We start from the raw sequence: 26,098 nt of genomic DNA, 5'->3' as shown, positions 1-26,098 counted from the left end.
ATTAAGCTTGACATAAAAGGAAAAGTTCATTTCAAAAGAAAAAATAAATATTTACAAAAAAGAGTGAGTTAGTCATAGGCTTTTGTACTTTGACTTTTGTAATGCCTTTTAGCACTTCCTCCTCAGTAAGCCTCGATTCTGGTCAGGGTCATGGTGAATCATGAGCCTTTCCTGGGTACACCGGGAGTGAGGTGGAAAGACCGGATGGGACAGCAGTCCATCCTACATAAATGCATGCTCTCTCTCTCTCTCACTCTCTCTCTCTCTCTCTCTCTCTCACACACACACACACACACACACAGACTCACACACACACACACACACTCACACATTATCGCTCATATCTATGTACAATTTTGAGGTGTCAGTCCACTAGGAAATACGCATTAACCCATGTGAATACAGAAGGAACATTCTCAGGACTGAGCTGAGGACTCTGACACTGTGATCCCTAACAAACAAATAAAACACACACACACACACACAGAAGCATATTTCAAGCTGACAGGTCATTACACTGGGGTATGTTACAAATTCGAACACTTCTATCACTCTGATGGACATGACAAATCATCACTAGATTCAAGAACCCATGAGATGCACATAGGTCTAAATTAGGCTGACGATCCAAGGACTCAATAACATATTTGCTTTTGCCATACTATTTGCTACAATGCCTGCCTTTTTTGCCTCATGCACTCCACTATCCTACCTCAATTGAACTGCATAAAGTTATTATCAGATTACTTGTGTTTCTCCAGTTCAGACAGGAAGCTTGTGTAGGAAACATATAAAAGAGACCGGATTTAGTTGCAGCCAAATCACAGCTCCCCTGAAGACCCCGGCCAGACTATCACAAATGATAGCAACACTGCCATCTTGTGGTCATAGTTGCATAGTTTCCAACCATGTACTGTGGTTGGCTGCAGTATATTTTTATCCATCATGTGTCATCCTAATAGCGGTAAGATGACCTTATTCTGCAACTGAAAAAAAGGAGTGAAAAAAACTATTTGTATGCTTCATTTACTATCACTAGGTTATACATTGGGTAACACACAAAAAAGCACAGTTTATCTGTAAGTACTTCACATTATAACATACCTTTATTATACAGTTGCATTGTGAATGTTTCTACAATATTTGCATGAACTCTAAAGCAAATGAGTGTAGTATAATATGTAGTGTTGGAGTGCTTTGTTTTTAACAAAGTTTAAAGGCTTTTTGCATTGAGTTTACAAAGTGTAAACTGCACACGGAGGAGAGCTGGGTCAATGCACACAGCTTTGTGCACTCAGGACATGTGGTTGTAGATATTTGTAGAATTAAGTCAATCCAGATGTTTACTCCATCGTCCGCTGAACTTTTGCCTTTTGAAGCTGAAGGGGGAGTAACTGGACTAGATTACGGGAAAGTGTCGTATATTTAATTCACCTCCCATGTTTGTGCTGGAGATGTGTATGAAAAGAAAAACAGAAACATGAACGGAACTGTATACTGACAGTAACCTTAGATTATTACCTGAAAGCAAGACACTGCAGGTAAAAACAATAAGTTTTCAATTGTGTGGATATAATGCGTGTGTATATATATATATATATATATATATATATATATATATATATATATATATATATATATATATACATATATTATTATTATTATTATTATTCTTATATTATATTATTTTATATATATATATATATATATATATATATATATATATATATATATATATATATATATATATATACACACACATATATATTAAAAACAAAGCAAAATACAAAATATTTAATAGGCGGAAGACTCATTTACGTACATAAATGTAAATTAACACACAAAATCAGGCATTTTAAAACACCTTTTTAACCTGTACCTTGCCTTGATCAACGCATTGATTTATCTGTTGAGTTTATGCATTTTTATATGCTTTAGTGCACTCAGCAAGAAAAGGCAATTTGATACACTCTTAGTTCTAGACTATTAATAGAGTATGTGATAATGGATAGTATCATTTAGAGCAGCATAGGGCAGACTAGCCATGATTAAAGTGAAAATATTATCGTGCAACACACAGCAGGACTCTGCACAGCTCTTTTGCCTGCGGCCCAACTGACATTAATAGCAGACTGCAGCCAGCCGAGTAGGCTGAAACAGAGCGCCCGGGTCTCGCGCAGCCATCAGCGTGAGGAGGCAGCGCGCCTTCTGATTGGCTGAGCGGCTGCAGGCGGAAGTCACAGGCGCGCGGGGATTCCCCGAGGGAAGTTCCCAGCTAGTTGTAAAACATGTAAAAATGTACATTTGTGCGAAACACTCCATTTCCTCCCCTTTAACGTGAACACTGAGATGTAGAACAGGACCGAGAACGCGCCATGACATCTGAACGGTAGATAAATGTAGGTGTTTTGGGCAGCTTTCGGACGAAGGTAAGGCTCCATTCAAAGCCAAAGAGGAACAAGCGAGTTAGCAACAGTCGCTAGTTAAAGAGAGAGAGAGAGATAGAGAGAGAGAGAGAGAGAGCTGCCAGGTCTGTGTAGTTACGACGTTATTGCTTAGCTCATACCTTCAGGCTCCTCTCTGGCAGCTTTTGTTAAATATATAAACAAACATCTTTAAAACAAACACGTAACGTTAAAAAGTATGGTTTCCTCTTCTTTATTTGATGTGCTGTAACATTAGTAGTCAAGAGTTAAACTCCTAAAGAGTCGTTGCTTTGGCGTAGACGTCATTATTAAACTTCCCATATTATGCAAAATATAAGTTCTCTTCTGATGCAAATGTGAAGCCAAATATTTTTAAAAATCAATCCATATATGCGCTAAAACACTACTGAAAATTAAAGACTACTTATTTTGAATCTTAAAGTTGTATGTTTTAATGTAAACATGAGTAACAAAATTATTTTAGGCTGGATGAAGTTATTTCTGAAATAGTAAATATATACTCCACTAAACATACTTATTTGCGTGTAAATGATTTAAAGACTTATGTATATATATTATGTATATGACTCATATATATATATATATATATATATATATATATATATATATATATATATATATATACATGTATAGAATATATATGAATAAATGTATATAAATGATACGTTTTTAAATCCTTTACACGTATATATATGTAATATATATATATATATATATATATATATATATATATATATATATATATATATATATATATATATATATATATATTAAGACTGTGTATTTGGCTTGTTTTGGCATGGTGAAACTTGTCAGTCTGGTCAGTCATTATTTATGCATCGGTGTGTACTGGTTTCCCAGCCTTCCTAAAAACTAGTCTAAAAAATAAAGGGACAAACAGACTTAAGTAAGACTAATTTTAAAGACAAATTTTATATCAATTAAAACTTGAAGTCAAACGTTTTTCTGAAGTATTTTTTGGAATGGGGATTTGTATAGAACACTCAAGTCATCCCAGTACACATCGAGATACAGGATTGACATGGCTGTTAAACTACACAGCTATGTTAGTTTTTTTGTTGAGTGTGTATTTTGTGGCTGCAGGACCCATGACTGCTGTGTCCGTGATGTTACTGAAGGCTGCGGCATGGACCGAAACATTGGTGATCCGCTAAACAAAGCCTACGAAGCCTACCGCAACATCTCCATTGAGAATGAAAATGCCAAAAAGCAGTTACAGGAGAAGGTAAAAGCCATTGATACTTTTCTTTCTGTTTTTCTTTCTGTACTTAATTTAATGTATATTAAAAAAAGTTAATCAGGACTATGTCACATTTATCTGTCTGTCTGTCTGTCTGCCTGCTTGTGTGTGTGTTTAGACAGAGCAATTTCAACGGTATACACAGCAGCTGGAGAAAAAGATAGAAGACCAAGAGCAGGAGATTTCACAGCTCAAAGCACAGTTAAATTCAATAAAGCAAGCTTCAGGTTAGTGTTTACATTTGTTTTGTGTAAACTAAACCAAATATTCTGCCCAATAAATTCTGCTCTGTAAATGCTACATCTAAATGGCTGATCAGTAATTGTTTATTTATGTTTTTATGCTTTTCAAATACTGACCTTGATGTGAATTTAATGCTGGTAATTTTTTTTAAAAAGTGCTTGACTGTGAGTTTTAGTGTACATACTAAATTACCCCATTCTTACTGCTAAATATATTTCTTTAACAAAATAAAATTAATAGGTATAATTCCCATTCCATTAGTCCTACTAACAAAGAGAAAATACTTTATTTTTTGCAACCAAATTAAAGTAACCTTGTCAATAAATATTGTTGATATGGGTTTAAATATATTACAGTTTTAAAGGAACACCAGACAATTTTCAGGTTTTTGGAGAAATTTTATTGAGTGCTTTTATCGTTGAAAGAATTGAGCTGAAGATCGCATTTATGCAATGGAAAAAAGTATATATAATTGGCATTATATATAAGTATATAGAATTGGCTCATTATTGCATTATTGATAGTTTAACATATAGGAGGTTCAAATGGAATTTCCACATTTAGAACCTGTTCAAACATGTGTATATTTTTCCAAATAAATATTTTAATATAGTCACCTTAAATATCCACACTTAGATTTTAGGTTGTTCCCTGCATGTGTTTTTGTTTTTAGCAACAAATTAGAAATTTATACAACTTGTGACTCTTAAAGAATTAAGGACTTCATGCTGTTTTTTTTTATTTTTCAGGGGAAGTGAAATGTTGCGAGACTGCACACCGAAAACAGGAAACAGAAAGGTTGTCACCTAATATTCAGTGGCCTAGCAACTCCTCCACTTCCCACAGGACTAACTATATCCTGGTAGGTGTGTCTCTGAACTGATTACTGATAGGCTGCAACCTTTATCAGGCAAATATCCATATCTTTAATGAATCAATATTACATTCAACTTTATCACATGGAGAAAGACATATGCTTCATAGATCTGTGGATAATGTAATTTCAAAATACATTTTGAAACACTGACTGTTGAAGTTAAGATCTGTAGATACTACCCCATTGCTAGTGCTAGTTTTATTAATGAGAATTCTGTACTCAGTAGGAGTAAGATGCCTGGCTCGCCTGTTCCTATTTTTTTTTAATTTACAAATTTGTAAGGTTCTGAGTGGTTTTGGTAATAAGAAACTTGACTATACTTATTGTTATAGTTTGTACTTAATTGTTGTTAAGTCCTGGACATATAGCTCAGTTTTTTTGATGGCCTGCTTGGGCCACAACATAAGCTCATGAATACGCCTTCCTTATTCTGATTTTATTAGTAGAATGCAGGCAGAAAATCCAACGACAGTGCCTGAGCTGCTTTCCCACTTATCCACAGTTCATTCTTGGGTTAAATAGTGAGAAATGTGTGAAAAAGATGTAGTTCTTTTTCTTCACAGTTTGATATCATTTCTCAGCACTATCTGTCCACAGTGAGAATTTTTCTCTAATTGAATCCACCGTGATAATTCTACTCAATTGTTTGAGGCTTGTCATGTCTCTAAACAACAGGGGGCGCTAGAGCATAAGGTTTTCATGAGAACATAGACTGTCGACTGTGTTATCAGAGAATAAAATAACCTTAAATTAAGGAAAATATCTTTGCACTGACATAACTGTAAAATTAGTACATTACTATGAAAGTCATATATCAGAGAATTTAAATGATCAAGTTCAGTACACACAATATTGGATGTTTTCATCGCATATAGCATATATTGTAGCATATATATGTAATTTAGCTTTAAGCTTACACTAAGTAAATCAGCTCTCTGTACTAATTAAAGTAATACTTAGAAAAGTCATTTCACTGTGGCTCAGGACTGGCTTTTGTTCATACTTTCTCTTTTTCTTTATTTCTTTCTGTCTTTCTGTCTCGGAAACATGAACAAGGAATCCTTGGAGTTTCCACCGACGCGTCCCAATCCAGTACCCGGAGTTAGTGGCATGAAGATGTATGTAGAGTTCATACTCCCATGTAATTCCTGTAAAGCTTGTAATTAAATGTATTATGCTTCACAATGCGCTTGCAATACGTTTTGCGTTACTTTGCCAGAATTACTTTACTGATAAAAGCACCAAAGTGGACCAGACATTTAAAACCATACTAAGATCATCACAGACAAATTGTTTAAATGTAGTATACTAAATCTCATACCTTACATACAGACAGGTGTCTGGTCCTAAAATTCTTGCACATTGCCCTGTGTGGTATATACATAATAATAAAATGATTCTCTCGTAAGATAGATCATGGTGGACACTGTAAATCTGCTATTTTTGGCATGTGTTAGGCATACTGGATCAATTAGCATATATAAGTTCTTGATAAGTTCTTGCTTAAAGCAGATACATTTTTGGAAATGATAGTTCCAATAATAATAGTTAAATCTTGAAGATTTTCACGAACCATCAATTATTTATTAGATATCACAAAGCAAGTCTTTTAGATAGAAAGAAATGGTCGTTCTGTTTCTGAAAAAAGGTAGAATCTTACAGTTATCAGTCTTTTAAAAAGTAACAATCAAATTTTATTTGTTTTGTAAAAAAAATGTCACAGTGGAAGTGCTCGATCAATGCTCAGTCTCATTTTTTGGTTCTTAGCGAGGATGTTCTAGACACGTTTCAGGAAATCCAGGGGACTTTCCAGAGGATTCAGACTCTTGCAAGACGGCAGAAAGATCACCTGAAAAGAATACACAAAGGAAATGATGCTGCCAGTGGTAACTTTATTTACCATTTTCAATTTCTAATTTTAAGATTTTGGGCAAATGTCTTTTTTAAATGATTGCTATTCTTCTTTAACCCAGGCACAGTTTTTTCCCCTCTAATTAAATTGAGGAGAGAAATTGTAGAGTTAACAATTACTTTAAAAATGTCAAAACAAGATATTAGTTGCTGTATTATAAATTATCCAGAATGCAATTAAAGATGGTAGCACCTGGAGAAGAGGCAATCAGGTCCAGTGTTCCTGCAGCTGCATCCCTGCCCTGCAGTAAAACAGACTGAACAATTAACACTGCACACATACGCAGTTACAAGCCCTTTGTTTGATTTTAAGGGAAATTATATGTTTGTGTAATGTAATTTTTCATTCACTCATCATTAGTATCATCTGGAATCTATCCCAGGAACACTGGGTGTGAAGTGGGAATGCACCCTAGATGAGTCCATGACATTTTAGCTGTAGAAATATGCTGAATGTACAGGCAGAAATGACAGATATGGATGTGCATTGTTTCTATGCAGTGCATGGCTGTGGACCATAGCTCAAAATAGTGTTCTAGAGCAGGAGTAGCCACACAGCAAATCCCTAGTGTTAACACCTACATTGTTTATATATATATTTCCAAGTGGACACAAATGAACTCTGAAAAGTCAGCACTGTGGATTTTGCTCTGCTGTTGCTCCTTTAAAAATGTTAAATCCATGTGTACCCTTACTAAAGATTACTCTTACCTTACGCTTGGCACAACTATTTAAATATTTTCTTCAATAATCAAATCTATGTAGTAATGTTTTGGATGTTTATTTTAATTTCTGACCTTCCCACTAACAGAACACTTTTTCTTGTTAGTTTTATATTAACAAAGGACAGCTATGGACATAGATTTCAAAAATATACTTTAGAGACCTTACACGTCTTACAGTATTTATAGGTGATTAATACAATATTTATATATGATCAATAAACCAGGTAAATTTTCAACATAATACGTTTATTTTTTTTAGGAATAACACTTAGTTCCTGATTTTTGCCACTTCTGTTGTCTGTAAAACACTTGGTTATTTTCTATGCAGTTATATATTGCTATTAGTTTGTATTCTCTATGAGCAGTGTGCAGTAAGTGCTCAATCTGTCCTCCAATCCTGAAGTTTAATTATATAAAATATAGAAATTTAGAATAGTTATTGCTAAACCAGTCTTGTGTACTTTAAACATAACAGTGTTGTGTATTTTGTGTGTTTCAGCAGAGCAACAGTTCTCCATGCCTATCCAATGCACGGATGACACCAGCGAACAAGAAGAAGAGCCCTTCTCTTCCTCCTCAAGGCCACAGGTTGATGAAGACTTGACCTCAGGTGCACTAGCATCACGTGGTGCCAGCCCGGAGGATGGTGACTTTATGGACGATATTAAGTTTCCGCCACCCACAGATAGTGAATATGAATTTCTGCTCAGTGAGCCAGAGAGGAGTGTACCACTTACAATGCCCAGAAAAGACCTGTCAGAGCCCATTTCCACAGTGTTGGAGGAGTCCTACTCCTCATACTCTGTGTCTACTCCAGCATCACACCTGCTGCCTGCATCCGCATCACACGAAGGAGTCCGGGGACCACAACAGGTGAGAGCCAATCACACTCCGCTTTGGAAAGTTATACACTAAATGAGAGGAAAGAATGGGCAGAGAAACACATCATGTGCTAATAGACTTCTACATCAACAGACAAGCTAAATGTGGCCATACTAAGGGAAGAATACACTTAACACTCTTAGATTTATAAATGGGGTGGCCTGGGAAAATGTTCACGTTGTGAATTTTTAACAATTTCTACTCAGTACAGTTCTAAGAACTACAAATTGTCCTGAAGAGAAATATGTATCTCAATCAGCAGTAAAATTGTTAAAATCTGGTAATCCCTAAAACTTTACACACAGACAAGCCCCTGAAAGATTTTGTAGTATATATTTATGGATTAAAACTCAGGTGTCAACGCATATAATAGATAGAAAAGTCAAATCCCCAACTATTGTTATTCTTTAAGTTTGGCAGATTCCGGCCAAAGCTGGAATATATATATATATATATATATATATATATATATATATATATATATATATATATATATATATTGCTCAAAAAGTGGAACACTTTGAAAGCAATCTTTGAAAAATATCATGCTTGATATCTATACTGATATGGACTGGGTAATGTGTTAGGAATGAAATGATGTTGAATGAAATGAGGTTGGGCATTGTCATGCACCAGAAGGAACCCAGGATCCACTGCACCAGCAAAGGGTCTGACAGTGGGTCCAAGGATTTCATCCCGATATCTAATGCCAGTCAGGGTGCCATTGTCTATCCTGTAGAGGTCTGTGCATCCCTCCATGGATATGCCTCCCAAGACCGTCACTGACCCACCACCAAACCGGTCATGCTGAATGATGTTACAAGCAGCATAACATTCTCCATGGCTTCTCCAGACCCTTTCACGTCTGTCACATGTGCTCAGGGTGAACCTGCTCTCATCTGTGAAAAGCACAGGGTGCCATTGGTGGACCAATTCTGGTGTTCAATGGCAAATGTCAGTCGAGCTCCACGGTGAGCACAGGCCCCACTAAAGGACGTTGGACCCACAGTCCACCCTCATGAAGTCTGTTTCTGATTGTTCCTGTTCCTCCTTGCACAAAGGAGCAGACACCGGTCCTGCTGATGGGTTAAGGACATTCTATGGCCCTGTCCAGCTCTCCTAGAGTAACTGCCTGTCTCCTGGAACCTCCATGCTCTTGAGACTGTGCTGGGAGACACAGCAAACCTTCTGGTGATGACACGTATTGATGTGCCATCTTGGAGGACTTGGACTGCCTGTGCAACCTCTGTAGGGTCCAGGAATCGCGTCATGCTACCGGGGTCGTCTCATTGTTGCCCATCTAGTGTACCTGTTGTTAATTTCATTAACATCAAAGCAGCTGAAACTGAACTGAATAATAATTCCCTCTGCTACTTAACTGACCAGATCAATATCCCAGGAGTTTAATTGACTTGATGCTATACTCTGATTAAAAAGTGTTCCTTTATTTTTTTTGAGCAGTATATATATAGGTAAATATATACACCTATATTATCACTGTATTAGACATTAAAAACAACAGAAATGGATTTCATGTTGATTAAATATATATTTTAGTGGCAAGGTCTTCATTCTTACCCTAACAAGGCCAATTCCTGATTCCCAACCAATCAGGAAAAACGCTTGATTCTACCTCTTTGATCATTTGTTCTTTTTCTTCAGTCATCTATTAGGTGTGGCTCCTGTTTGTTTGGAATGAATACCTGCAGCTACATCTGCTCTGTTTAAACTACTCACTAGCTAGTCATGGGCTTTCCTATATTACATTACAGTAGTTCAGTAAAATGTGATGTTCTGACACATCAACGCTTACCTGAATCTGGTTAACAGATCTCTCAGTATTAACCTCTGAGTCAGTCTGATGTTGTAGTACATTGACAGTATTTCATCAGTGTTGCATCTTGCCTTTATGTTACAGAATAGTATGACAGAGATAACAGCATTGCTCAGTAGTGGACGGGAAGGAGTGGGGTCGTTATGGCAGGAGGAGATGGGGATGTATTAGATTTTGTACCAGGAAAATCTTGTGAAAGGTTTAGTTGTTTTTAATTATTTAAATTATACTGTAAGATGGCATTTAAGACTGTAAGATTGTGGGGTTTCATTTCAATGTTTGTGCAGTTTATTGTGAATTTAACAGTGGGGAATATACGTAGGGGCAAAAGCCAATATATTGTCTATTGTAGAAATGCTTTCAAGTATTGTGATGTGATTTTTAAAGTCATATCACCCACCCCTACTCAAACCCAAAATGCAACACAAATGTACACTTGAAATCACCTCTTTGCAGCTTAGAATATGTTCTTGTGTTCTTTTCTTGTGTTTTAGGTGAAAAGACCTGACCATAGTGTACTCAATGAAACATAAATGATTATGTTCCACTTTAGTACTTGAGATTTTGGTGGCAAATTTAAATTTTGGTGCTGATCTGATATTTTCCGCTGACTGTGAGGATCAGTTAGGGTGTCTTTCTAAATATCCATGTAGAACTGATCATTGTTTGACCTTCTGTTACACAGTATGGTCTGTCATTACAGCAAATTGTATTTTAATTGTACCAAAGTGCTGTTGAATTCTCAATTCAACTCTGAGAGTAATTCAGGTTTGTATTAATGCACTCAATCTAATGTTATTGTTTCTGTAGTAACAGTGTACACAGGGACATTTATAGCAGTCACTTCATTTAAATGGATAAAAGATATGTGTAATTGCTGATGTGGTGATGTTTTCTGTGAGGAAACATTTATTTCAATACAGGCAACTATAAATGGATAAAGAGTATCATGTTTTATATTTGTAATTAAAAAAAACTTGCTCGTGGTCACAAATTGCTGTGGAATAAGTGGAATAAAACACTTCAAGGCATGCTGCTACAGGCAAACAATCTAGTGTCTACAGCCCTCTGCTGTTCCTATATAAGCACCTATATAAAATTGCATTTTATTTTATCCAAAAACCCTATAAACCTGACCATATGCCTATTAGCTTTACTAATACTGAATACTATCACTAATTACTGAATGCTTTGTGATAATACCTGAAAAAATACTTTTTCATGAGAATATTTTAATAAGAAATTGAGAGTTTAAGAAGTTGAAAGCCTTTGCTCAGTTGGCAGCATGAAATTATTTTTGCATGAAGGATTCCTGCGTTTTTTTTTTTTTGTTTTTTTTTTTCTTCAAAACAGGTACTGCTAGGACAGCTGGCTTTATGCTAGGTCCTGATGTGCTGAAACTCAGGAGTTGTGTGGTCATGTTTTGAGTATGGAGCTATTTTGGTGCTTTGAAAATAAGGAGCAGTTGCTTTGTCACAGTTTTATACATCATGCTTTGACACTCATTTTAATGCACAGTGCACATGTATTGCATTAAACACAGACCTGGTGTATTAAGTGGTGTCTCTTTTTTTGAGCAGCCTCTGTGGGACCCTGATCTGATCCCTGCTATTGCACCGGAAACATCAAGCATGGGGTCTGATCACTGTACTTTTTGCAAGGCTACTGTTCCCAGTAACCTCATGTACAGCCACCTCAATTCACACTTCCAGAGCGAAGCGGGGGATTGACAAAGCCAGACCCAGGAGCTGCCTACTAGCCGATGTCTTGCCTTATTCATGGCTTTGTTGCCTGTCCTCTATGCACAATGAGCTCGGCACACGGTGGCCACTGCGGCTTTTCATTCAGAGCATGGTGGGAGTGGAGGTCTCCATGCTCATTTATTTAAATTGTAAGGACTTGAATGGTACGTTTTGTGGTATTAACAACTCAATTATTCAGTTTGGTTTTGATCTGTGGGACTTTTGAATGTGTTGTCTGTGTGTCTGTGTAATAAAGAAATGCTTCCATTTTATAAGATGTGTTTGTCTGAAGTGTTCTATAGTCATATAGTTAAAAGCTTTTCACTCTGACTCTAACTGAAAGGCAGCGATTTATTTAGGTGCACAAATGTAACAAATCTGGATATTTTTATCCTCAGGACTGACAGTTTGTCTTATAAAAATCCCTTTAATGGTTTTTATGGCAGAGAAACTGATATGAAATTTACCCTGTCTAGATTTAGATGCTCAAACAAATCCAACTCACTTAATAGCTGGTGGTCAGCTTGTTTTTTTTTTTTTTCCCCACAATAACTCTTAATTTAATGTCTTCATTTTAATTAAACCAGCTGTATGGCAGATTTCAGTCAAAATGAGAAATAATTGTTGGATAATTATGTCGATATTACAACGCCATATGGTCTTTGAGAGCCGTTTTGCACAGGTATTGCAGGTTAATTAAAACTTTGTTATTACACAGAATATCTGTGGCTGACTTGCCGTGCAATTATATGCACAATTATCCTAGTATTGATAGTGTGATGTTTGAAATACTATTGGTATTATTTATTTATTTATTTATTTATTTACCGTACACTGTCATTACTCAAATGACACATTTTTTTTCACCTTCCTTAACCAGCGTGATAAGGCTGTCACTATTTACAGACTGTCGATCGTGTGGATAAGTGCTGATTTAAAATGAAAGATTGCACCTCCTGTTTCATAACCCTCATTTTTATCCCACCGAGTGCATCATATCGATAAGTACAGTAATGCATGAGTGAGAGTAGATGTATTTTCTAATGGAGTGTTTTAGTCTGTCACCTTTCTGCAGCATTGGACTGTGGGAGTAGATCATTAGCAGCTTCGCAAACAAATGTAATAATTTTCACCAGCTCATGTGATGATGTGCTAAGGAAATAGGGAAAATATGTGTACTGAAACACATGCGTGTGCAGTGAGGACCTTGCAGGCCCCAGGATTACTGCCTGCTAACACTTGTGCTGGGTAGATGAGCTGGTGTGAAGACTGCAAACTGGATTTTTTTTATTGATTCAGCACAGTTCATTTTGGTTTGAGTAAGGATCTGCACTTCAGTGTTTTTTGGTGCACAAATGAATGAACAGGGTAACACTAATAACGATGACCCAGTCACTGCATTCAGAATTATCATTACAATTATTTGAATTCAAGAACTGGTGTACAGGTGTATATACATATAACTGGTATATATATATATATATATATAACACTAGCTTATGTAGTGGGATTTCTTAATCCTATTTCATACTTCCTTGTTTGCCCTGTTTCCCTATTCTTGTGTTTTCTCTGTGATATATAATCCTGGAATTGTCTGTATTATCCACATCTCTGTGTTCTGACTGTTTTGTGAAAGAACCAAAATAATACCTATCATACTTGCTGATCTTCAGTTTGAGAGCAGAAAGTATTTCAGCATTCCAAAGACATCTAACACACTCACAGAATTATAGGAATATAAATTATAATATTATATAGCATCTGTGTACTTGTACACCTTATACATTGCCTGTCATAGCCATTGCATCCATTTGCATTAAAGATTGCAAAATGTATTTTCTATTTGCAAAGAATCACCAGAAGTCAAATTGTTTTGACTAGCATTTTTTATTATTATTATTATTATTATTGTGGATGTGGGTGGCAATAAAACCCAAATACAAGCGTAAACCTTAAACATATCCTCAGGCCTGTAACAGAGCAGACAGACACAGCTTTAATGTTTAACATTTGTACTCTCCATCCTAACACTCCCCCTTCTCAAGAACACACATTATTGTGAAACAGCGAACAGCCGAGCGCCGTCAGATGACTGATATTTACAAAGCTGAACATTACATTTTGCGATATTACAATGTGTTCAGCATAATGGCCGCTTCGCACTGGATCAGCAGGCCGCTTTTAATTCTCATCGCTCACAGCAGATCACAGAGAATGAAGAGAGAATTTATTCTGGAAATATAGCAAACACGCTATCTCCCTAATGACTCTCTCTCTCTCTCTCTCTCTGTATGTGTGTGTGTCTGGATGTGTGACGACTTAGAGTGTGTGTGTGTGTGTGTGTGACTCTGCAGCCTGCGCGCCGCTCTCCCTCACTGGAGCCGTGCACAGATGCTTGTACATAATTATGTTGTCAATGCTTGTTATTTGGAAGAAGGAAGCTGTACTGACAGTTACGGGGCCCATGTGTTTTTTCTTTCTCCTTGTATGTCCACTCATTTTTTTTCTGATGGAATCGCACTAATGTAAACGCTAGAAGTGAAATAATAATAAAAAAAAGCCCATTATGGATTTGATAAGTTGAAACCTTTTCCTCTTGCGTCTGAAAACCATTAGAATTTAGGATAAGAAAAGGATGTGCTCTATATCCATAGTGTTTGGGGATGGAAAAAAGTATTATGAGTAGCCTATGAAAGGGCCGAGAGTGAGGACAAGGATGGATCCGGATCGAAAGGGGAGAAGCAGCAGGCTGATTACGAGGTGTCAAAATTGCCAGGAGCAAAAAAAGGTGAAAGCAATCAGGGGTGAGAAGAGTGAGGCGTTCGTGAGGGGCAAGTAATTATCCATCTCATTTGTGGAGAGCAGCGCGGCGCGGCGGAGCGGTGACAGATTGGTGCGGAGGAGAGGGGAGGTGTTAGAACAATGGAGCAGGAGCCGGGCCGCCATTATTAGCGCATGTTAATCAGCCACACAGCTCGGTTCACGGAAAAATAGTAAAGTCTCCAGCTTCAGGGGAGCGGAGTCACCTCCAACGCGAGGGGGAAAGAAAGAGAGAGAAAAGAAGATGGCATATTTATGCTGGCACGAGTTCCTCCGACGCAGTGAACGAGCCAAAAAGGTTCCTTCAGGCAGCGCATCGAGTTCTTTATTGCTCGTATAGGCTGTCAGAGCTCCGTCCTATAGCCTGCTAAATTTAAACACTCATTTAGATTCTCCAAAGTGATCTCCGACGTGGAAAATGAACAACAGCTTCAACATGTGAAGTTGCGTTTCTTTTTCGACAGACTAGACTTAGACGTAGCCTATAAATTCCTGCCCAAAGCGCCACCGTGGGCTGGTGCAGGTCGGAGATATATAGATTTCACGTTAAATTAGAACCGAAGATGCTGTTTACACTCATCTACGCCAAACGTAAAAATCAACCCGTGTGTAATGTCATAAAATTACCATTATTTGAAACATCTGTTGCGGTTTAATTTGTGCGTAATTTTCCTTCAATTAATGCCACCGTATGTCTACTTAGGGCTGCTGGAACAGAGTAGAATTCATCCGGGTTCAGTGTGTATTTTTACATTCTTTTTATTTATTTATTTATTTATTTATTTATTTATTTATTTGAAAATTATTTTTAAGAAAATAAAAATAATTCATAGTAAATACCTCTTCGTATAATAACATGAGAAGTTTATTTTTACTTATTTATTTATTTTTTTTTAAATATTGTTCATACAGCAGTTGCAGAAAGTTTTAATTCTCACGCAGATTGCAACATATGTTGAAGTAATCAAATTATACGCGTAATTGGTTAAGGGTTTTTTCCGGCTCATTTCTTGAATGAGCTAGATTTCTTGGCGCATTTACCTGTACAACATTTCTTATCCACGTGTCCACTGAATACAATTTGTAATTTTCTTACGCCTGAGAACAGAAAAAAAAAGATTTAGCCAAAGAGATTAATTATAACACCTTCTATAAATTATATTAGTCTACAGGAAACTAAAAACTACATCTACTATGTACATTTTATAATGTAACTGCTAATAGATATAAAATAAATATATAGAAATTAGTTCTGTTCTTATACGGGCACACTTATTTAAATTATTTAAATAATAATTTAAATAAGGGAGATTATTTGTTTTTATTTGATTATTAATTTTATTTATACTAGTATTCAGTATTCTCTGTGCGTTATGCTATGATTATTATTATTATTATTATTATCATTATTAGCATTTTCATACTACAATGTTATTACAATGTAGTAAAACTGTATTAATCAGCATAATAATTAAACTACACAAAGGCTGCAAATAACATGCAAAATGCTTTTTTATCTTTTTAGCCCAGGTATCTAAAAGTATTTCTAGTTTCTCTTTATACCACATTGATGATAACATAAGATAGAACAAACCCATTCATAACAGTAATATCTGAATCAGGCATGATTTGCATGATATCTCTGTACATTTTCTTTTGTCAATATGTCCCCCCCTCCCTAGATTATTTATTTCATTATTTATTTGGAAGGTTTTTAAGATGTCCCCCCTTTTTGACAGACACATAATTACAAGATCAGTAACTCAGTGCATAATTATTTTCAGTTCTGGACTTAAGGTCACAGACTAGTTCATTCAGCAAGAAGACCTTTGAAGATTTTTCCCTGATGATATTGGCATGATAACTCTCAGTCTATGATCTTCCTCAAAGTAGCCAGAGAACAACAAGCTGAGTGCAGCACATTGACTGCAGTGCGCCCAGCGTATTGCCAACTAGCAGTTTGGGTGAAAAAAGAAAACGGTTGTAGAATTAGCATGAAGTGTTAATTAGCAGGAAGTTAGAGGCAGCCTCATCATTACCACTGACAAAGTTTAATGGGACGAAGGATATTTCCTGTATTATTTTTTAAAGTGCTTGTAATGAGACTTCCATGAGGTATTTTTCAATGTTTCTGTACAGAGACTTTATAATTATTGGATGGGAATGTTCTAAGCTCTGTTATTAGTTAAATAAATAATTTCATTCCAGTGTAAGCAGAACATCCTATACAATATATTGATCTGATAATTGTATAAAGATGGTAGATATGAGATGTAGTATTTTGATATGAACTGGTTTATTATATATAGGCCTACATGGAATATCGTTTTATGCATCTGTGACCATAAAAAAATAGTAGATAAAAAGCTTCTGTTCTTGACAACTGGATATCAATCTTTTCATATCTCCACATCAAAGTCATGTCAACGATCAACAGCTTCTTACAGAAACATATTTGGGTGTCTGGCCTGCTAACATTCAGGATGCAAACAAAATGTAAGGGCACAAACGAGTGAGAGAGGAGCCACCACAGATTTTGAAAGTTATCCAAAAGGCTTTGTTCCCTCTTGGTTCAGCTGCATTGTGATTCTTCCTTGTTTGTTCAGCGGAAATGTGCTGTTGTTAAGACTGCCTTAGTCTAGGTCTCTAAGCAGCTCTGCCTGCATTGTGTGTTTGTTTCGGTGCTGGTTTGCGAGCCCTCGTTTCTGGAGCACAGATTTGGCAGTCACAGCAAGTGATGACAGAGGCATTGGTGAGATCGCACCCAGAACCCCAGAGGATGCTGCCTTTACTGGGGAACCAGAGAAAGGAAACAAGGCTTCTGCAGTGCCCAGGCCTGGAGACTGTAAAACTGCACATTGCAACATGCAGACTATTGGTGTCATTCTCACTGAACAATTGTGACTGTGTATTTTACTGCAGTAAACTTCTAGACTCAATGACTTGTCTTTTTGTTACAATTATTTTTGTCAATGTCTTTTTATTACTTTTATTTATAACTGGAGTTGAAAAAAAAAAAACCCTCAGTTATTTCACTGACCTTTCCAAAGTGACACTTAAAAAGTTGAACATGTTAAATTCGGTGGTTGAAGTGAACCTTTCGGTCAGCTTGCTTGAAAGTACTGACAGTAGAGTTCTATTAAAATTCAAATACTTATACAACACCAATTCCCAAAATGCACGATGACAGCAGTTGTAGCATCATTTTTAAATTTTGGACTCACTTGAATGGCATTTTGGCCATAAGAGGCATTTCAGTGCAGCTGCTGGAAGGAGGGATGCAGGAAGATGAAGGGTAAAAAACACCATGGTGCACTGCAAGGGTTAAGGCAGCATGAGAGAATCCATTCTCAGCTTAATGACCTAGCCTAGCTGGGCGAGGACGACGGGGAACATGCTCTTGACTTGTACTGAATTTGCCAATTAACACCTCCGATAACAGGCAGGCTCTGAACATCAGGCAGCAGGCGAGATGGGAGGAGAGACTCACATGCACTTTGTTTTTCATTCTCTGCCTGTTCCCAATGTTTGGGCCTCTCATATAGCTGCTATATAAGGATCCACGCTTGCACCATGTTTTATTATGGTTTATTTGATGGTATTCATGGTGGTATATGATACAGTAATAATGCAAGGAGAAGCAGGAGAAATTAAAATGAAAGTAAGAACGGCAACATGTCAAGTAAAACCCTCGTTTAGTTGTTTTCACCCTAGATGAGGAAAAAAAATTGGCTCCCAGTAGTATGATCATATCTAAAATGCTGTGTATTTATTATTATTTTTTTCTCTCCTTTTTCTTCTACTCTACTCTGGCATTCTATTTTCACACCAGTCCATATGGCCGCTCACAGCCTCAATTGGATCTACAACTCCGGTGTCCAAGATGCTCTCAGCTCGATGTTGTCTCTCTCCATCTTGCTTTTCTTTGTTGCTCCCATTGAATGAATGACGAGTAGCGGACTGATATCATCTTGATCACAATGTTAATTATTCTAAAATCTCCATCTTGACTCTGGTCTCTGTGGTTGAAGCACCCACTCCTCTCCCAGCCCATTATTTTCTCACATGTTTATCAGACGCCTAAACAACACCTTGGATGGGTGTGAATTTTCAAGCCCCTGGTGAAATTCTCACCGGGCACTTCTTCTGTTTTCCTCTGAGTCCATTTACAGGTAGGAGCTGCACTACTGCCAGGTTCTAATGACTGAGGCAGACAGCAGCATTAGAAACACCTTTTGTCTATGTGTTGTTCGGACATCCTCACTTCAACCGCTTGCCTAAAGCTGGTAAAACCGACTCGTAATTAAATAAAAGCATGTGCACACCACTGTGAAGAAGCAGCAAATAGTGATACTGAACCTATATTTGCACTATAACACCATGTTTCACAATTCATTAGCAGGTATTCTAATGGAGTATAATAATCAAAGGTCGGTGGCATAACTGATAGTGGTTCACACTGCTGGCAAAGGTGAGGCAATCTATCTAATGATGTTAACAAATCTGTGGAAGAGTTCTAAGAAGATAACACTTTGAGGTGTGATCTGTGTACAGTGAAAAGCAGACAGGCCTTCATTTAACACTCTGTCCGCAGAGCTACTCTAAACACAGTCAAAGCATCAGTGGCCTTGGTGTGGACCTTTCATGCTACTATATGAAATTATTATTATTACCATCATTCTCTTTCTCTTGTTCTCTCTCTCTCTCTCTCTCTCTCTCTCTCTCTCTCTGTCTCTCTCTGTTGCTTATTCTCTTTTACTCTTTCTCTCCCTCTCTAGCTCTCTGTCCTGTATATGCCGTAAGAATGTGATCTGTGCTATAGAGGTCCACACCCCCGCGTCCATTTATTTATGCAGTGTGAAGAAACCATCTGGCCGTGGTGGAACGAGAGAGTGGGTCTGCTCTGGCAGGAGGAGAGGATGACTGACACCTCGGCTAGTGGGTAGACAGCTTCATTAGTGCCCAGGCTCTTCATAAAAGAGTCTTTTTTAAAATTAATCCGCAATATAAACCCCATTCAATTTTAGCAGGGATCCAACAGCTGTCCCCTCTTGCTAGACTAAGTCAAAGAAAAGAATCCAATCTTTCTTGTTTATCAGCTATTGTGTTAGGAGAGATTTCTAACACATTTTGTGAGACACTTTTTGTATTCGTATCAGTAGTACTGTAAAAATGACACCTTGAACATAACGCTAGTCCTTACTGATGGTCCCCTCAGCTCTCCAGGGATCCTTTTTCTGTGCCCAATACTCCTGCTGAGCCTTAGTTTTTGCTTCTATTTGTCTTTAAATAAGGTTTCGGTCCTGCTCTTACATAAATAATGCAATCAGAACATATTCTCAAGTAGAAGGTCTTTATGGTAGAATACAGTGAACTAATCATATCATGGGCACATATGATCATTCATTCATTCATTCATTCATTCATTCATTCATTCATTCATTCATTCATTCATTCATTCATTCATTCCTAATCACATTATCATAATAAGGGTCTTAGTGAATCCTGAGCACAGGAACACTGGACACAAATTGGGAATACACACTGGTTGAGTATTTTACATACCAGTATTTTTTATATGCTCATACTGACTTATTTTAGAAACTAAAAAATTTCAAATGAAAAGGAGTCATTCATCTGGAATTACTGATGTGATGAAGCGATAAATTCATCACATCAAGTGTTTGATAAAGACAAGGGGAAAAAAAGTGTTTACGTGTCAGATGTGCTGATGATGTGGAACAAATTCATTTAATGTTTTTTGGAGCTTTTAATTTAGTGCAACACAAATTGGTTGTGCGCTTTGTTCACAGTCTCATCTGTCTGGGGATAAGCAAGCGCAATTCTCCCTCGGCCAGCCTGTGACAACAATGTGCAAAGTGCTCCCACAACCCTAATCTGCTAGTCAGGGAGCCCACACCTCAGGAGCACCATGGGCTGCTGTTGTTTTTTGTTCAGCTTCTATTTCTCCTGTGCTTGCAAGACACCAGAAGTCATTATAGATGTGCATTATGTTTTGTGTGCTACGTCATGGAGTAGAAAGGGAGGATATATATATACACAAGGAATGACGGATATTTCATCAGACTGGAACTTGAGTGTTGCATCAGTTTTAGTCATTAAAAGTCATATGTTGCATCGAAAAACAGAAGGAAGGTGTTAGGAGTGTCAGCAAAAATTTGCATTTCATTTAATTATTCTTATCTTCTTCTTCTTCTTCTTGATAATAATAATAATAATAACAATAATAATAATAATAATAATAATAATAATAATAATAATAATAATTATTATTATTATTATTATTATTAGAATCATAATAATGTAATAATGTAATTTTAAGATTTTTTTTATTATTATTTAATTATTTCATTTTAATTATAGTTAAGAAATTAATTATAATGAATTATTTTTTTTTATTACTACTACCTTTGCTGTTACTAATACTGAAAACAACAACACCACCAACAACAATTGTTGTTGCTGTTATTATTATTATTATTATTGTTATTATTATTATTATCATCATCATCAACAACAACAACAACAATAATAATAATAATATAATAATAATAATAATAATAATAATAATAATAATAATAATAATAATAATAATAATAATAATAATAATAATAATAATGTACTGTTTATTAGTATTGGGGACACTTTCTATCAGATTGTGCATGACATTTCCTGATCTTGTCAACATATTTAATGACAGCGAATTGTGTGATTTTGACTGACATGAACGTAGGACACAACTGAGTAAAACACGTGTTTCTGATGTTTCATACAAGCACGAAAAAGGTCTCACAGTTACTAAGTGGAAGTTAGGAGTGTCAGGAGTACCAGTCTGCTAGGGTGTTCAGCTCAGACCTGATATTTATACTGTATGAAGAAATATCTGGATTGGCTCATCACTCATTTTTTATGATGATGATGATGATTGTCGTGTTGCTATAGAATTGGCAGTGTGGTCCTCTGTTAGATATAGGAGCTTTTCCTTATAGAATCATGGCATACACAGACACAGTGGATGACTATCAAGTGCAGATTATTTTTGTATCATCTCAGACATGTCAGTTTTTCCATCATGAGAGAGAGAAAGTGGGAGAGAGAAACAGATAGAGAAAGAGAATCTAAGAGAGTTGAGATGGCAGGAGAGAGGACAGAAATGTGCACTGGCAGATTCTTCCATCTGCATTACTAAATCATACTCACCATCACTCCAAAGGGACAAATAAAACATCACTGCTGAATATTTCAACAATATATTGGATTACTTGTGTGAGCATGAAGATGATAGAAAGGGACAAAAAAGATGTTCTACCTCAGAATAGTTAAGCTTTGCATTTTCTTTCTCTATATCACATAATAGTAATAATCCAATACATTGAGGACATTATGCAATTCACTCAAGCCATGCTTTTAATATGCCAACACTCTGATCATGACACCAAATGGCTGTGATGTTTTACATGGAGAAACAGATTTTCTATGATGTTCTATACTAAGCTCAGTGTTATTGTCCATATAGAAGAGAGTATGGCAATGACAGAGGCTCCCAGCACCTGTGTTATTGATCCATCTGCCCGTGCAGACACTGTCATGTCACCTCAGCATTACAGCGATAACTTGTTAGGGTGAGATGATGCCACTGTCAGACAGGAGCTGGATGTTGTCTTTGTGACATATGCCTCCCAGACCCGTCATCTGCTGTAGCAAGCTGGCCCAAGCTGGAGAGTAAAGCCTTATGCTGAAACAATTTAGGGAAGAGGGTAAAAAGCAAACTGAAAATGTGGATAGTCAGAGAGTACTTCAGTGAATGACAGAATACTCTACATTACAGGAAGACTACATTGTCATTATAACCAGTGTGTGTGTGTGCATGTGTGTATGTGTGTTTGTGTGTGTGTGTGTGTGAGAGAGAGAGAGAGGGAGAATAGGAGTAAATATATGCATCATTAAAAAATAACTGCAGGTTGGTGTGTGTGTGTGTTTACAAAGATAGGAATATCTGACCTTGTGGAAACATTTGCCTGGACCCTTCCCCTCGAGAGACAATGATAACTGCTTTTTAAAAAAAGATAAAAGATTTCTCTGTGGTTACTTGGCTTAGGTTAGGGTGAGGTTTGGTTGTAGGCATGGCATTAATTAGCTGCATATCAGAAGACAGTATGACAAACATACTTGTTTGAAAAATACTCATGTTGGAGTATATTAAAGGAGGGCCCATCAGTATATATCTGAATTCATATCCATGTTCATGCACAATTTTGTATGTCTCTGTGTATTAAGTATATGAGAGGGGCTCTCTTTCTCTATTTCTATCTCTCTCTCTCTCTTCAATTCTACAACTCTCAATTTCCTCTGGCTGCAACGCCCAAACTCTCTGCCCTTCAACAGTTGTCATCTGCTTCTTCAAATACCTTTATCATTGACCATGGATGAAAAAAACCTCCAAATGAATGTGAACAAAGGCACAGCGGAGGAGCGACACAGTGCAAATTGCTTCATGATGAAGTGGCTAATCCCACTGCTAGTTTAATTGATACTTAAAGGCCTGGTAGCCAGACATGAGTGCTGAGTGGGTACAAACTGCCTCGGCCAAGGTGTGGTAGCCGGGTGAAAAATTGAAAGCAAGTTTCCCCGTCTGCTAATGCCCTTTGCTTAACGTTAGCACTTCATCCAGGCCACATGCACAGCTCTCATTTTTATGCTTGCACTCTTGCTTGGTGATAGAGCCAATTTTATCAACCGTGTCTATTGTTTTTTCTTTCTTTTTTTTTCTCCCACGCCTGACTCCTGCTAGTCTGTCAGCCCGGTTTGGAGCAACGTTTCGGAGCTTGGTCTCTCATTTCCATTGTGGCATTGCTCCAGGATGGTGTGTATTGGCTTGCAGACTAGAAGCAGGGCCTGGTGACAGTGACTGGGAAGGTGTTTCCTTCTGTATAGATGGAATATTACTGTTTATGGAAGCCTGTAAATATATTACTGATTTAGATTATATAAGGTAAGAACTTTGACATTTTATTATCCTATTAGATTTGTATCTGATCAGCAGGGTTAATAAGGAAAGTGCTGTAACACTGAAAGAGAAGAATATGATTAGATACCAAGTTTCAGCTTTACAATCGTCTGTGTCCTTATATGAAATTGACCTGACTTCCAGGAGTGAACATGTTATATCAGAAAGTGTTTATATGAGGTGTGCAGGAAGGGAAGTCATTCAAGCATTTTTTTTTTAAGTTCTTATGCTCACTCTCTTCAACTTCAAGTCGACTTTCTCCCACTAGAATTCAAGAATGATCATTAACCTTTCCTTTGCTTTCCACTCTTTCCAGGCTGCAGTTCCTGTTCTGTTTGGTTCCTGGCCCCATATGCCACTTTCCTATTTCCTGACTGTAGACAGCAGGGAGTAGCTCTATTATCACCTTCACTGAGCTGTCTTTGAATGTGAGAGGCAATTCCATTTCACTTTGCCATGGGGAGGAGGAGATAGGCACACTACCCAGTTCACAGAAATTGGCTCAGGGCTTGCTTTTATAAGCTGAGCACAAGGACACAGTATTTTATTTCTATATTAGAGTGAATATGTAATGCAGACAAGTGCTCCAAAAGCCTTTAAAAAATAAGTCTATTTGAGCACGATCATCCAAGACTAATCCCACAGGGTTAAAACATATGATTGCTGTGGGAAGGTGTAATTCTAATCTTTCATACCCGGTCATTATTCTGTGAGCTAAATTTATACAGTGTAAAAAGTAACAGCGAGCCTCTAAACATCATAATATTTAACAGGATGAGACGTTCTTAGTTTAGAAGCCGAGCTGAGGGCCTTTCACCTGCTGTTGCGTTTTAACTGAGTCAGGCATTCTGGCCTGCTGCTACGCTTAGCTAGTTAAATCAAGATGTCTCACCAGCCTGATATTGTTTACTCTCTCTTATTTTTGCTCTCTGCTCCTTTTGGCGCTTTTACAACTATGAATAAGATTTAGATTAGCAAATGCCATATCTGCCTTTCAAACATGAACATATCCAGATAAGCTTGATTTATTGTTAAGTGTAAGTACATTTATGCATATATTGTGTATATATGTATTTGTATAGTTGTGTGTAACTGCTATTTTGTCAAGTCATATTTTAAAAATACAAATATTGTTTAAAATCACCGCTTCAGTCAAAGCTGCTTTCTCGGCGTGTGACAAGTGAACACACTTAATGCGAACAATCCAGAAGCTCAGGTTTCTGTCTCATTTTACTTCAGACCAAATACGTTGAAATTCTCCAAGGGGTCTAAAGGGAAATGTGCACGCTTCATGCCGTAAGCAAAAATTGATGTTTTATAAATAATTTCAACCCTACAAACATCAGAGGCAAAATCACAGCAATCCACTGATATTCATTTGGCATAAGTCAGTTTCATTTCTCTGCACTTTTCATCTGAAATGGCTTAAAAAGTAGAGATAACCTGAATTTTTAATGCCCAGGGGCTTGCAGGGGACAGTGGCAGATATTCTTCACTTGTAGACGTCTGACAGTGCATGGCAGCAGAAAGAACAAAATGGTCGCAAAGCCCAGCTGCACTCCACGGGTCATATAGTTCACTGAATATTTAAAGAGACTGGCAACAAACTAAGCAGTCGCTAACAGGCCTGAAGCTGGTGATAAAAGATGTTTTAGTTGGGACATTAGCCTTTTTCTTCCCTCTCTAACTGATATAAAATCCTTACTATGTTTCAGAGCAATAATCCTTTGCAATATGGTTGTTATAAGTAGCCTATAATTCCTAGAGCTTTTAAATTGTTTCAGTTCTCAGGCCTGTCACTGCGAATGATTTTTAAACAGTATACAGTAGAAATGATAGCCGGCATATAGTATTAGAAGAAAACATCACCCTGAAGCAAATTAAATGTGTTTATATCGAAATATTTGTAATTTGGTTAGCATTTAATTTGTGCTAATTTATTGTTTGCTGCTCTATTTTCATTATTCCTGTGAGAAGTCAGCGGTCATGCCTGATATCTTCGGACATTGCTAGTCTAGTGTATGGTAGTTCAATAGGAGAAGAAAAAAATCTGAAACATAATCAGTTTGGCTATTATCTCCCCAAAAGTAAAAGAACAAGTGTCTCTTTTCTCACTCACCATTTTCCAGTGATGTTCAAAGTCACAGACTACTAATCGTAGTTAGTGTAGACAGATCATGCAACTCAACAAACAACTCATTTCATTGGTACTGTTAATGCTTTTTGTTCTTTTTGGCCACTCTGAATGATGATGCCGCTACTGGAAATCAGATGTTAGAGAGGGCAATGACTAAATGTTGTTGTATGTAACGTGTGGCTCAGGCAAAG

The 26,098-nt window shown here is 36.9% G+C and overlaps 1 protein-coding gene across 6 annotated transcripts; it reads left to right on the top strand.

Moving 5' to 3' along the window:
* Window positions 1-1,464: 1,464 nt before the first annotated feature.
* tank (TRAF family member-associated NFKB activator) lies at window positions 1,465-12,682 on the top strand. 6 transcript variants are annotated; one of them, XM_058393016.1, is made up of 8 exons: window positions 1,465-1,541; window positions 3,552-3,693; window positions 3,827-3,935; window positions 4,701-4,813; window positions 5,885-5,946; window positions 6,596-6,714; window positions 7,964-8,337; window positions 11,761-12,222. In XM_058393016.1, exons 2-8 carry the CDS (start codon window positions 3,595-3,597, stop codon window positions 11,908-11,910), a joined length of 1,026 nt encoding a protein of 341 aa, XP_058248999.1. In that variant the 5' UTR covers window positions 1,465-1,541; window positions 3,552-3,594; the 3' UTR covers window positions 11,911-12,222. The 6 variants fall into 6 exon arrangements, with proteins under 6 accessions (XP_058248999.1, XP_058248996.1, XP_058248998.1 ...); XM_058393013.1 differs by lacking the exon at window positions 1,465-1,541 and adding an exon at window positions 2,241-2,399 and having other exon boundaries at window positions 7,967-8,337; window positions 11,761-12,682; XM_058393015.1 differs by lacking the exon at window positions 1,465-1,541 and adding an exon at window positions 2,242-2,429 and having other exon boundaries at window positions 11,761-12,216.
* Window positions 12,683-26,098: the final 13,416 nt, after the last annotated feature.

The sequence above is a fragment of the Hemibagrus wyckioides genome, linkage group LG06 (genome assembly GCF_019097595.1).
Source record: "Hemibagrus wyckioides isolate EC202008001 linkage group LG06, SWU_Hwy_1.0, whole genome shotgun sequence".
Classification (NCBI taxonomy): Eukaryota; Metazoa; Chordata; class Actinopteri; order Siluriformes; family Bagridae; genus Hemibagrus; species Hemibagrus wyckioides.
Note: the sequence above shows the minus strand (reverse complement) of the source record. Positions and strands in the feature narration are given on the sequence as shown.

Coding starts and splice junctions, on each gene's coding strand:
- tank (XM_058393012.1), top strand. Junction 5,947..6,595: donor GGAGTTAGTGGCATGAAGAT/GTATGTAGAGTT, acceptor TTTGGTTCTTAG/CGAGGATGTTCTAGACACGT. Junction 8,338..11,760: donor GAGTCCGGGGACCACAACAG/GTGAGAGCCAAT, acceptor TTTTTTGAGCAG/CCTCTGTGGGACCCTGATCT.